Source organism: Colossoma macropomum, unplaced genomic scaffold, assembly GCF_904425465.1.
Source record: "Colossoma macropomum unplaced genomic scaffold, Colossoma_macropomum, whole genome shotgun sequence".
Taxonomy (NCBI): domain Eukaryota; kingdom Metazoa; phylum Chordata; class Actinopteri; order Characiformes; family Serrasalmidae; genus Colossoma; species Colossoma macropomum.
Window position 1 is genome coordinate 15,918,315 of NW_023494803.1, and position 14,319 is coordinate 15,932,633.

General features: G+C 38.6%; 1 protein-coding gene across 1 annotated transcript in view; it reads left to right on the forward strand.

Moving 5' to 3' along the window:
• mdga2a (MAM domain containing glycosylphosphatidylinositol anchor 2a) overlaps nt 1-14,319 on the forward strand; it is a 207,559-nt gene that overhangs the window by 56,974 nt on the left and 136,266 nt on the right. Inside the window, exon 2 of the mRNA XM_036593740.1 lies at nt 4,727-4,866. Within this exon, the coding sequence (XP_036449633.1) occupies nt 4,727-4,866 (140 nt within the window). The remainder of the gene's footprint in view (nt 1-4,726; nt 4,867-14,319) is intronic.

Here is a 14,319-nt window from a genome sequence, read left to right on the forward strand (position 1 = left end):
TCCACAGAAGCCAGTACACTAGCTCAAGCGTCTGCAACCTCTTTTACTGGCCGGTCGTGGCTCCACATCAGAATTAGATTTCTCTGCTGATCGTTCAAACACAGTTTTAACAATAAATGATCTTAAACGCTGGAATTAATGTAGCCTATAACTGCTAGTCCACTTAGCTAGTAGCTAATGAAAAGGCAAAGAGAAAGATTTAAGATGAACATTGATAATTTGGAGACGGTCTTATTAACGTTATAATCACTCCAGCTGGTTTCCTGATACATTTAGTCTGGAACGAGAAACTATTAAACACCAAAAAAACGTGAAGCCGAAGTCAGCTTCTAATTCACCAGCTTCTTGTTTGAATTTGTCCGTTCTATCTTAAATGGTGCAGCATTTAAGAAGTGACTTCAGCCTCATAAAAAGTAGAACATTGAGAGACATTTTACAAGAAACTGTTCTACTTTTGTGGAAAAGTTTCCAGTTGGTGATGCAAGAAAAGCGGCTACAGCTGAGCTAAAGCTTAAAGTAGAGCAAAGTAAGTCTGCGTTTTTGTTTGTATTATATTTTTACCCTACACTAGTACATTAGCATGTACTGAGACACATGTACAGCCAAGATGGTAAAATGGACTCAAAATGTTGTGGCTCCCAAGGTGGTTTGATTTTTGTTGAAAAGACAAAATGACTCTTATTACCATTTGGGTTGCAACCCCTGCACTAGCTTTTAATGTAGTGTGCACACCACAGACTGTCCTGGCACTGCACTTCCGCACTTTGCACAGTTCCGCCTTTTGCATTCCGTCAACATTACTTTATCAATTAAAATTTAGATAATCGATTTTTGACATTTGCGAATCGATTCAGAATCGTCCATGTCCGCATTGCAATGCATCTAAGAATCGATTTTTTCCCCCCACCCTTACACATGTCGTTTTACTGGTGGTTTTGGATAGGAAGTAAAATGACTGCATTTGCGTTGCAAATCTATTGACCCTTGGTTCCTAACACTAACACTGTAAATAAATCCATGTTGGTATGTTTTTCAACAGTGAACCATTTCACATCAGACCACTCTGACTGTTTGCATTTCAATTATGCAGGATTTTTTTAATTAGTCAATTTCTGTTTTAAGCTTTGGCCTAAAGTTATTTTAATGTTACTTTTTCTATCCCCACATAAACTTATCTGGACTTTTCTCTTGGTAGTTGCCTGTGCAGTGAAGCCATTTCTAAATCTTCATTTTTATTCAGTTATAAAGCCCTATCTATAAGGAATTACCTTTTTTTTCTTTCACACCAAATGCCATCATTAAGCGTATGTTGCGCGAAGCAGCTTCATTAACCAATAATGATCCCGAGACCACCTTTGGCACGGTCCTTTGGGGCCTGTACAATGGTGTCTGCCTCAGGAAGTCTTCACGTTACAGAGCAGGACATTAGCAGAGTCATAGGAGGGGAGGGGAGAACTGTTCCTCTAAAAATAGACAATGAGAAACTAGGCCAGGGCACAGAGCAGGCATCTGGCACACATGAAGAGGATACTTTTGTTTTTGCCTTTTTTTTTTTGGCGTTCACTGTAGACTGTAGCAACATAATGCTTGTCAGTGATGTTTGTATTTGTTGCCCAAATGCTCAACAGTAGCCTGGTGTGCCTTTTTAAATCTTTTCGATGTCTCCATTCCAGGCAATGTCAACTCTTGTTTCCTATGTTTACTTACAGAACACAGTTTTATGGCCTTTAAACGCTGTCCCTGAAACATTTACGTAACTGTTTGCAGGGGATTGAGACAATATGTAGTCCTCTGAATTTTCTTTAGGCTTGAGAATGCCCCTAAAATGTAACTCTGAGTCTGAAGCCTCGGCCACCCGTGTGCCATTATACTCTGGCGTGTAACATCAACTGAGCGTCAATGAAAATATTGCAGTTTGTGCAACCTTCTGTTTAGCTCGTGCCTCACGGTAATGCTTCCTAAATGCAGATCAGTGTAGCAGTGTACTGGAGCACTACTCTTGCTCTGTGGCGAACCCATTAATAGAAGAACTCTGCTTCATCAGCTGCCTAGCTTCAGCCATGTGATGTAAAACAACATAATGCTTTGATGTGGGTGTTGTTGTTTGTTGGTAATATTTTTGGGGGGCCATGCAAGTCTCAGATTCATTTGCATGCATGGAGCGAGCCTCTGGTGTAGTGTAAATTACATCTGCCAGTGAGGAGAACGATTGCAACGACTAACTGAGAATTTGATTTGCATTGTAACATTGGCCTTGTGTGGCTGGGGCTGAATTTCTTTTCCAAGTTTTTTGTTCTGATTGATTGATGACATGAACTACATTCCGATTCACTTTTCGGAGTAGATCATGTGTATTGATACCGATACTGTGCTCATTTACTTGTACTTGTAAAATATACACTGAAACCAACTTCCGATACCACCTGATACCATGTGACATAAGCCTAGTGTACCCGGCTGCACTAATGAATAAACTACTCAAGCTGGCAGTAAACGAGGGTCCACTTACATAGTGTGGCAGTTGGATGCATAGTCGTTGATCTCTTTAAACATTTTGCCTTGGTGTAGCCTCTCCAGGCAGACACTGTGCAATTTCAGCCTGTTTTTAAACACACACAATCACAACCACTTCCCCAATACGAGTGGAGACACGTAAGCTAGCAAAACAGGCACAAAAACTTTGCTAGTCTGTATATGTCAACTTTACTCTGTTTGACTGAATAGAGTTGGGAGATATAGCAATAAATATCTATTTTTTTAATTGTCTTTGTTAATCAGGCTGTAGAGAGACCGAATTGTTTTACCATATACATCACCATCTGAATTTACTTGTAGTGCACATTGTGGCACAAGTTAGCAAAGCCGCTGTAGTGTTAGCTTAGTTTCTCAGCGTTTTTGCTTGGTACTCGGACAAGCAGCATGTTGTTTTGAATTAAACAGCTGTATTAAAAAGTCTATCGGAGACTGTAGGAGCAGCATTTCATGTAGCGTGTTATTCTGCCCAAGCATTTTCATACACTGTGAGCCCATAAGTCGAGGACATTGTCCATACACGATGGTCTGTTCAAACATACAGTTTGAGATTTCCAAAATCACACAGTTTGTGCCTGGCTTAGAGGACATTCAACTACAGCTCAACCTGCCAATCAGAAGACTCCAACAAGACATAAAACTCGAAACGTGAAGTCCTCAGATGCATTACTGGATGTAATTCTTGCTGTCACAGTGCTACAGAGACTATTGTTGAAAGAGACAGATGAGAAGTTTGGGATCTAATCTATGAAGCATACTTTGCTTACAGCTATACAGAAATGGTTTTCTGACATGGAAGATAACCCACTTATCTACACTTCAGAGCTGCTCGATCCAATGTAACACAGCTAACGTTAGCTAATGCAGATAGATTTTAATGGTTTAACTGTTAAGGTGCATTGTACTCATTTACTATAACGACTGCTTAATTTAAATAGGTTACTTACTATGGTATCGTTATCAGCAAGTACTAAAAACTGCATGTATCATAAAATAGAGTTGTAGAGAACTAACCATTTGCCTAAAGTGCATAGTAACAAGTAGCTGATTACATGCCTACCCTTTATGCCATTATCACATTAATATCACATTTTTAGTCAACATGAAATGATTTTTTTTTTCAAAAAGTTACCTTGTTAGTTCATGTCCCTGGTGATATTAAGCACAATTTACCGTTTAAAACACATTTAATATTTCTTGTTTCCTGTAATCTTCCATCAAACTTTTCTGTCCAATACAGGTACAAGCTATTTATTTTTCAGTGTTAGAAAAAGCATAAAACATTACAGAAAATTACACAGAAGCCTCAGTGACTAAATATGGTATATATTTTAGTATTTAGTATTTTAGTATTTAACTTACTTTCAATGTGATTTCAGTTTTCCAAAGAAATCTGCAGGGATATTTTCTATATTTTCTTTTTTAAGTTCAGCCCTAGAAGTTGGTTGGATTTTCTGTTTCTCACAATCCAAGTAATCCCAAACTCATTCAGTGATGTTGGGGTCTGGACTGTGAAGTGGTCAGTCCATTGTTCTCAGAACCCCAACAGCTCCTTTGTTTGATTTTTCCTTCTCTAAGGGCTTCTTGACATCTGCACGTCCTTTCAAACTCATAGTGTTGAGTTGTCTTCTCACAGTGGAAGGATGGACAGAAACACATCTTTCGGATCTGAAGCAATAGTGGAACATGATTTTCTTCTTTCAAAGATTTAACAGCTTAATTACTGTTTATCTGATGGTGACAGTTTTGGTGGTCTATCAGGTCTTACATGGATATGAAGAATCCCACTTTCTCTGTATCTTTGAAAAATTTTCTGACGCTTGATTTGGAGACTCAAGTATTTTATATCTGTTCCACTCAGAATTCTGTCCTGAAAAATGGATAACTTTTACTTCTTGAGAAATGTAGAAAAACTGAGGTGTCTCTGACTTATGCACAGGAAAAATGCGTCATAATTTCCAGTTAACATTGACTTATTGACTAAATAGAAAAAAATAACTAAAAAAAATTGTACTTGTAGTTTCTGGTTCTTACTTGTAAATTTGCCAGAACTGTTTAAAGCTAAATAGTGTGATCACTTATTATATATTGTGAAAATGTGTTCAGGAATTAGTGTTATTTTTGCCACATTGCCCATCCTTATGTGGTTATCTTACTTCCTTCTGTTTTTCTTCACCTCCTCCCGTCTGTAAAGCTCCTCCAACTGTTCGCATCATCCACTCCGGCCACGCATGCAACGTGGAGGACGAGCGGTACAGTGAGAGGGTGTATACGATCCGGGAGGGTGAGACGCTGGAGCTGGTCTGCCTGGTCTCAGGGCATCCACGGCCGCAGGTGAGTCTCTCTTTGGCAACTAATCCACAGCACTTTGGTCATCAGCCTGAGGTAGTTCATAGTTCTATCTGGTGGCCTAGTTGGTGGGATGGATTACATTGTAAAAAAATTATGATTTCCAGTTGTTTTTTCGGTATCACTTTATATTTCATATGATCTGATACTCTGTTGGAGGTTACCATTTTATGCAGTATGTTAACTTCTCGGAATCAGGACAGTTTTCCTTAAAGCGTGCAATCAGCAAACAGCTGATTATTATTATTTTGATTTAGTCTAATCTGTCACTGTTTTATGATATGAATAAGTGTACTGGCACTGTATTTGAATGCTGCTGCTACATCTGTACCAAAATGTCGTAGCATAATTATGCATAACTCATTGTGCTTAAAAGCCAGTCGGTGAGCCAATATTTAAAAATAAGGTACACCATGATATTCATCACACGCAATATTAGTATCATGGACACTTTCAAATAGTGCATTCCATCAGTGCATTTTAGTCAAATGAGTTGCAGTTTCATCAGAGATGTTTTAAATATGCAGAGTAGCTCTGGTTCCACACGGTCTACTATGCAGTCACACTGTGATCTCATGCTTTATTTGATGTTTGTACTGTGTCATTGGTCTGAGCACCTTCACAGCTCACTGTAAAGGTTGCAGTGCTATCCTGTCATACACAATGTGCTAGCTGGAGTACCAAAGGCCTACCACCCAGCCTGAAAACAAACAATCTAGTGGAAATATGACTACTATTAAGACTGTCCAAATATACGTGCCATCAGGGAAGTATTTTCAAAGAGAGAAATCACCAAAATGTATCCCCAACCACCAGATTCCACTTACTTTTGATGGAGCACTTTTATAGTTGTTATTTAAATAGGCAACTGATTCTCTTTAGAAAATTTGAAATGTATTTAATAAAAGACTTTTATTATATTGTATGAAGCAAGTCAAGCTTTGTTTATATTATGTTTAGATTATATATAGATATACATAGATATATAGATTAAACACAATCTCTATTACTGCAAAATGATATACCACATTCTGTATGTTTTGCCTCTTTTTAATGTCATATTATCTTTTATTTCAAGAGTATACATCAAAACAACAGTTTGGGATTTCACTGACCAAATATTGTCAAAGGGCTCTCAAAGTAGAAAGAAAAAGAAAACTTTACCGCAGTTCTCTCTATTTTACCTTTGCTTATGTGTTCTTAATCTTAAAATCCCCTCTACTCCTCATGCCTTGCAGGGAGTCAATCTGTACCATTGCCTGCCTGTCTTTTTAGATAGGCAGCTCTTTGCACCTCTTGTTTTGGTCTTACTGCAGCATTTGCAGTGTAGTCCCACCAAGCAAATGGAGAAAACGTGATGGCCACAAGGGAAATCACTGAATGTGAACAACTGCAGAAGCATGCCATGAATCTCCCAGGAGACAAAGGCCAACACTGCGAGAATTCCTCACACTCAGACTAAGCACCTAAAAATCCAAATATTAGCAAACAATTCAAATCAAATAGTTTCCCTTTCAGTTGTGCTTATCCCTTGTGCATAAGACTTGCATGCACTTGACCAGATGTTCACAACTCCTGTCCTAGAAGACTAGTTTCCAGTGCAGTTTGGCGAGTTACCTGCTTAAATACACCTGATTCAACCCAGCTGTTAAAGGTCAGGTTTAGGGGAACCACCAAACTATGCTGGACACTGGTCCTCCAAATCATACAATTCTTTGTAGATGTTACACAGTAAGTTATTACATGAAAATATTTCAACATTAATAAATTTCTACAGCGGGGGTAGATTTTGTCACAGCATGACTAAAATGGGTGCAAAACCACTTTTTTCTGTCAGCTTAAATTGAGCATTTTTTGTGTAAAAATGTATAAATGAAATACATTTAAACAAAATTAGTCATAAATATGTTTTACTTGTATATTTTTCATGTGAAAAATATTCATGCCTCTATATTTTTTTAATTACTTAAAAATATTGTTTATGTAGATTTATTTGTTAGAAATATATTTTATAGTGAGTAAGTGGTAATAAAGACACGTACATTATATAATAATTATTTTAGCAAAAATATATGTATATATTTAATATATGTAAAATATATTGGCTACTTCATGGTGGTTCAAAATTAGTAGGGCAAAGCACTGTTGTTGACAGCAGCTGTTGGAGTGGGTTTTGTGACTTGTCAGTCAAGCTGTTCAGTGGTAATTTGTGATGATATAATCCTTTTCACTAAGTACAGTGTAATTGTTCTTTATTCACAACCAGCATAAGAGTTATTAAGCTATATTGCTAACTTTTTTCCTTTGCAGTTTTAATCACAATGACTTGGAAATCACTGGTTGTCAGTTTTAACACTGCCATAGTTTGCTGCCTTAACTCTGTCGTACACTCAACTGAGGTGAGTGAACTACAGAGGTTTCTGAAAGTCAGAAAGTCACTAGTACTTTTGAAAACACATATTCTATCTTTGTAGAATACGAAACACATATTAGCCTTGTCTGAGATTTCTGTCAAGAATTTATTGACAGATTTGAAATTGCTGTGCAATTTGAATTTAAACAGATTTTTTCTGTGTACTAGGGTTAAAGAATAGATTAAATTTGTTGCTCTTTACCCGGATCAGCCAAAATAAATTCACAAATATATAGATGTTGAAATGGAGAAAATCTGACTCTAGAACGAAGAGCAAAGTGTATGTTCATTAGGGCTGGATATCACTAAAATTATTTTTGATTACAAAACTGATGCCTTAATTTTAATAATGATACCTGAACATCACATTTATTGGTACCTCCTTTAACAAACCGAAAGTGGACGTGGTTTAAACAAGAAATGAGAGTGAGTTGCAGGAACTACAGAAACGTTGACAGAAACGGATTGCACACTACTCTGGCCTGTTTATACCTTGTGTTAGTGTGTTTTTGCTTATCAGATCACGTTTGGATTTCATTTGACTGCATGAACAGCCAGATGTAAACACCCCCAGTAAGCACTGTGATCAGATTACGATCAGATCGCTCAAACCACATTTGGAGGTGGTCAGAGACAGATGTTGACCGCATTTAACAGAAGCGTAAACTGAAGGTGTTTTCGGTATCTGTATACAAATGCGTGAGCTGAAATGTATCTATGGAGCGTCTTACTGGCAGGTGAGATAATAAACAACAAAACAAAAGATGGAGGATATGCAAGGCTGAAGTAAGCCCCCTGAATTCCAGGCCAATGAATGCATCCAAGCCAAGCCTGTCAATTTATATCACAAATAACAGGGAAAAGAGTGAACAAAATCTATGTGTACGCTGGCATGCTTTTTACGCAGAACGTCACACTGGCGACGCATTTTAGTGAAAAGATGCGTAAAAAGATCTTATCCAGATACGATCAGGACACAAAACACATTAATGCAAGTTGTAAACAAGCTCATTGAGAAGCGTTTGTGTCAATATCATATTTTCAGAATACAGTTTAGACAGCCAGTTAGCAGTCTTGAGCAGACTTGAGCAGTCATGAATGGTAAGACTGTACAAATTGACAGCCTTGATGATTTAGAGGAAAATCATGTTAATGCATTCATAGGAAGGCATGTGATTCATCAGGCTGTTCAGATTTCCTGCTTGATTCTGCATCACATCAAGCAAGCGTCTTGCCCTGCACTCAAACAAACATGGTCGCTCTTACTTTCGCTGTTCTGCTATTATCTCTGATGGACAGGACAGTGTAAAACAGTCGTGTAATTTATAGCAACATCACCATTCAGAGACAGAGAACTTTAAGAACTTTACCTTCTTTAAGACTTTGCCATATAAAACCTGGATAATGTTTTAATGAGAGGAGGACATAGGACACTGAACATTTAATATAACATTCAATTTTTATTTTGTTACATGGCACTTGCTTTAGGATTCTATATAGTCTTTTATTATAAACTAACTTAAAACATAAAACATGTGTGGTCTCTCTGTATTGTGCTGTGATGCAGCTGTACTTGAGCTCTCGACCACCGCTGAAGGGCCACACCTCTTATCCCTCCCCCTTTACTAAGACAGTCAACGAGAGCAGGTATAAAATATGTCTCTTTTATAGCATAAAGCACACCTGCTCTTTCCTTGAAATAGACTGACAAGGTGAATCCAAGTGAAGGCTATGATCCCTACTTTCTCTCGTTAAATACCCCTCAGTGTGAAGAGTTAAAGAAGGATTTTTATAGCTATAGACAGTTGAGACATGGACTGAGTATGTGAGTTGTGATGGAGATTAGGTGAGGAAAAAAGACTTAAAGTGTCTTTGAATGGGGTTTGATAATAGGTGCTTGGCATGCTTGTATCGGTGCATCTGAAATGGTCCACTGCACAGATGATATCCAGGTAATAGCGGGCCAGTGGATGAAAAAGGCCTATTGAGAAGAGGTGAAAGAAGGCTGACACAAATCAGATCAACAGACGGACTCCAACTAGTTGACTAACATACCAGTAGAAGCCTGGAGCAGGCAAAACCTCTACAAATATACACAACCCATCATACTTTGACATGAATAGGGTGTGATGGCTAGTATTTCTCTAATTTCTAATTTTTTAATCTCTGCTGCAAAAAAACAAGAAACGGTGGTGGCAGTAGACAAAAGAATGAAAGCACAAGAAAAACATGGCCTAACCTGCTTTAGTTTGGTGTTTGCTGTTTCACATTATGGGAAGGGTAGGGTGCAAACAACGCATGTACCCATGCACCCATTATGCTGGTGGTGATGTGATGAATTAAGTCACACAGTGGACTAAGATACCGGTTTATCCCAGCATGACATTAATAATTTTTTTCGTGGAATTGCTGACTGTGTGTGGCTGGGAACAGCATTTACGCTCGTCTGAGCAGCTGTTAGCCCTGCTGTACTAAAGCGGCTCTCCATAGCTGCTACTTGGAGAAATGTTTAACACACTTCAGACGAGCTTCGCAAGCAAGGGGGAAAGATCTGCTGTGACCTTTTAACCAACCTATCACATCATCCATGGTTTCATTCAGGGGCACATTCACTTACTCAAACTCTGGAGCTGTTCTTAAAGCAGCTATAGACTGTAATGTTACGAGAGAGATAGAGAGGCTGATATTTTGTCAGGCCCCCTCAGGCTTGAGTCAGGGTCTACAAAGGCTACACTATATGGCCAAAAGTATGCAGACACCTGACCATTACACTTATTTGAGCTTGTTGGACATTCCATTACAAAACCCTGGATTCAACATCAAGTTGCATGTCCTCCATGGCTATAACAGCCTTCACTCTTCTGGTGAGGGTTTCCACAAGATTTTGGTTTGTGTCTTTTGGAATATTGTGCTCATTCAGTCATAGGAGCATTTGTGAAGTCAGGCACTGATATAGGGTAATTGATGTTTCAGTTCATCCTAAAGGTGCTCTGGGCTTGAGGTCAGGGCTCTATATAGGCCACTGTAGTTCCTCCACACCAAACTCGTCAAATCCTGTCTTTATGAGCCTTGCTTTGTTCACAGGAGCACAGTCATGCTGGAACAGGAAAGGGCATTCCCCAGACTATTGCCAAAAAATTTCAAAGCATATAGTTGTCTCAAATTTCTGTATACCTCCACCAAACATTTCCTGGCACTATGCATTCCAGTAGGTAAAACTTTCCTGGCATTCACCAAAACCAGATTTGTCTATCAGACTGTCAGATAGTAAAGCATATCAACTGCTCCAGAGTCCAGCATGCATTACACCACTTCAGCTGACACTTGGCAGTGTGCATCATGATCTTGGCTTATATGCAGCTGCTCGGCCAAGGAAACCCATGCACTCTGTTATTTATGTATTATGTATGTATATAAAGTATTGGTGAGGCAGCATTTAGTGTAAATGCTCCTAAACTGTGAAACTCCCTTCTGTAAGACATATGAGAAGCATCCTCCGTTAGCAATTTTAAAAAGCAGCTTAACATTTATCACTTCACCTTAGCTTTTCTGTTTTTTTTAATGTATTACTAGTCCTATTGTGGTTTCTAGTTTTATTTTGTTGTACTTATTTAATCATTTTATTTCATCATATATTTCACTATTGTATGTGTTTTTTATATATTTTTTTTATTTTATTTTTGAAAATTTGTTTTTTTTCCAGCTCATGTTTACTCTGTGTTTTTAATTTATGTCTTCATGTTTCTGTGTACAGCACTTGTAACTTGTTGGCGCTATGTAAATAAAGTTTATTATTTTTACTATTTATTATAGTAGTGACAATATATGTATGGTATGCTCAGTAAAGTAATGCTTAAACACATCTTTCTAAACTGCAAAAAATATCCTTTTTATTATGGTCAGTTCCGCCACTGCAGCACCCTCTGGTTGAACTATGGGGTGGATGACGTGTCTTCATACAGAAGTACCATGACACGTCACAGTATGCAAATCAGTCAAACAACGTTACCGCCCTCTAGTGTTGGGCGATTTTCACGATTAATTTGGTTAATTTGAATTAACGTTTTCACACGATGTTAGAAATGTGACAGTCGAGTTTGTACATGTTTACATTGCTTGTACTTTAATTAAAATACCAACAAAAACTATTCAAATTTTCAAGCCGTACGAAAAACGCATCTTAAATAAAAAAAACTCCGCCTCTCACAGGTCAGTGTGCTGAAAAAAAAAACACAAACACTCCAAGCTGGAGGAGGCGGCGCTTCGCAGAGGAGTGAGCTCGTACCAAAGAAAGGTGGAAACATCAGTGGTATGGAACTCTCTATGGCCAGAATGAATAGGGTTTTCGAAAAATCGCCTCTGTCACACCCTGTGTTAAATAAAAATGTTCAGAACCCGATACGTTTTGTCCTGTGTACATTTTTCTCCCAAATAGCACTGGATCCTCCGTATTACGAGGTCATTAAAGAGTTGAAATATGAATATTGCTATGTGAGCTAAAGCTACTGCGCACTGAATTCACGTCATTTGACTGGCAGCCTCCTTAAGCGGGTTTTGGCGGTAAACATTCCCATGTACAGACTGAGGCAGATGAAAAGTAGAACAAAATCAGCAGGTTTCCCTGCAGTTCTCTGTTCTTCATCTGATGCTCACTGAAACACGATAGATCTCTCCTTTTAGCTTGATTTGAAAAGATCTACAAACGTACCTGCACTCAGGCTAAACTAGTACAGACTCAGCTTAATATCACTGCTGACCCCCTGATAAACTGATTTCGGAATCAGAATATCCTAATTATTATTTTAATGCTGGTAACATTGCTCTGAGGACATTTCTCAGGACATTCGCCAGCTTTTTGTTCGACTTTTGTTTGAGTCACGTTCTGAACTGCTGCGCCATTTAAGGTGGAACGGGTAAATTCGAACAAGCTTCATGGAGGGTTGAAAGGCATGATATGAGGAGGTTTCACTATTTACGTTTAACAGCTGAGTAACATTAACTTATTTTTGCTGTTTCACAGAACGGACAGGTCAGTATTTGGTCTCGTTTGCTAATGTTGGTGACAGCTAGTCACAGCTGCTGCACCATTTAAGGTGGAACCAGAACATTCAAACAAGAAGCTGTGAAAAAAGAAGCTTAATTCAGCCTCGTAGTTTTAACACGGGTAGTATTTTTGATAAGGAGTTTTAGCCTATCAAAATATCCTACACAGGGGTTTTATTTACGAGTATACCTGTAATTATAAGCAACGGTAGAACATTTTGATAAGGTAGCACAGCTCGTCAGGGCACCGCCACAGCCTGCCTTAGTTTCGTGTAGCTTAGTGACATCAAATTGATGCGCAGTAGCTTTAGCTCACATGCAGCAAAATTAGTATTATAGCTCTTTAACAACCTCATAATTCAGAGGATTCAGTGGTGTTTGGGAGAAAAATGTACACAGGACAAAACGTATCAGGTTCTGAACATTTTTATTTAACACAGGGTGCGATTGAGGCGATTTTTCGAAAACCCTATTCATTCTGCCCATAGAAAAATGGGGCTTACACCCGGAGTTCCTAATATGGGCATAACAAGGTCTACAGAATGATGTACGACTACAGTGGTCTGTGGGAGCAATGAGTGAAACAACGCAATGAAAATGAGTGAGTTTTCAGTGTGGCTGGGAACGTTGCTAAGGCCTCAGGATACTTCTTGCGAAACGAAGTTCTCGAGGGTTGTGCGAAGCCAGAAGCACCTTCGCGTACTTTCTGCGGTTTTGTATTGCCTGTCGCAGATGCTCCACATCATGCTATGACATTTTATGATAATTTCATGACTGATGGAAAACGATTCTTTCACAGTTCTAACTATGGTGATGTTCGAGTTCAGAATACTGCCACCATTTAAGGTGGAACGGGAAAATTCAAACAAGAAGCTGGTGAATAGAAAGCCAACTTCAGCCTCGTCCTCTTGTGAAAACTAAATATAAGATAACCTGTATGTTTTGGTGCCGAGTACTACTAAGTACTACCAAATAGTAGACTTAATATCTTACATTTAGAAGGTATTCATTGTTTATTTAACAAATGCGCGTTTCACAGTGAAATATTAGTGTGTCTGCTGATGCCAAAGGTCCTCAAAGTTGGCCATCTTCGTGTAATGGCACGCCTCTTTTTTACCGACCAATCACAGGCTTTGTCGCGTAGTGTCTTCGTCCGCGGAGTTCGCCCAGCGGCCAAGTGCAGTGAAGCCTCCGCGCAACGTCTGCGGTTGTTCGTTTTCTCCGCAATTACGGCACATTGTTCGCTTGAAGCCATCGTCTCCGCAAGAAGTCTGCTGAGGGTTTTACCTTTCAAATGGCGTCTCTCAAGCCTGAAACAGTGGATAGTCTTGTGTTCCGTTCAAGAAACCTATAAAGAACTTTGTGGTTTGCGTGTTTCTTAATGTAAGCAGGTTATGCTTGCACATTATTTGAAGTGAGAGTTGCTTGTGAGCTTTAAGGAAGCTGCTTGCTGTTCTTAAAAGAATATCACTAATTAAAATGGTTCTTTTATGTATTAATTTTTGCTATTTTTTGTTACAAATTTTGTTGTGCTTGCACAGTTTGAGTCCCTTGAAAGGATATTTAAAAGTAACCACTATTTGCACAATTTAGCAATTATAGGCGGTGCTGTTACTATTTTTGCAAAAAAGAAATTGTCTTTTTCCAATGGCATTATGCAAGAACCAAAGAAAAAAAAATCAAACTGAATCGAGAATCGTTAATAAATTTGAAGATAATCGAGGTTTTACCCTTTTGCAGTATTGCCCAGCCCTACTGCCCTCTGATGGTGCCCTACTCGTGCTGCGCTTATAAATATGAAAGCATAGGACCCTGGAGTGAGAAGATAACCACACTCATGCACTAAGCTAAATACCCCCAACACCACCTCACAAGGCTACGATATGCCAGCTGTCTGTAATAACTGTAAATAACCCAGTTAATCTAAGCTTATTTTGTAATAAAGATGTTGGACCAATTGAGGATTCTTGAGAGTCTCCATA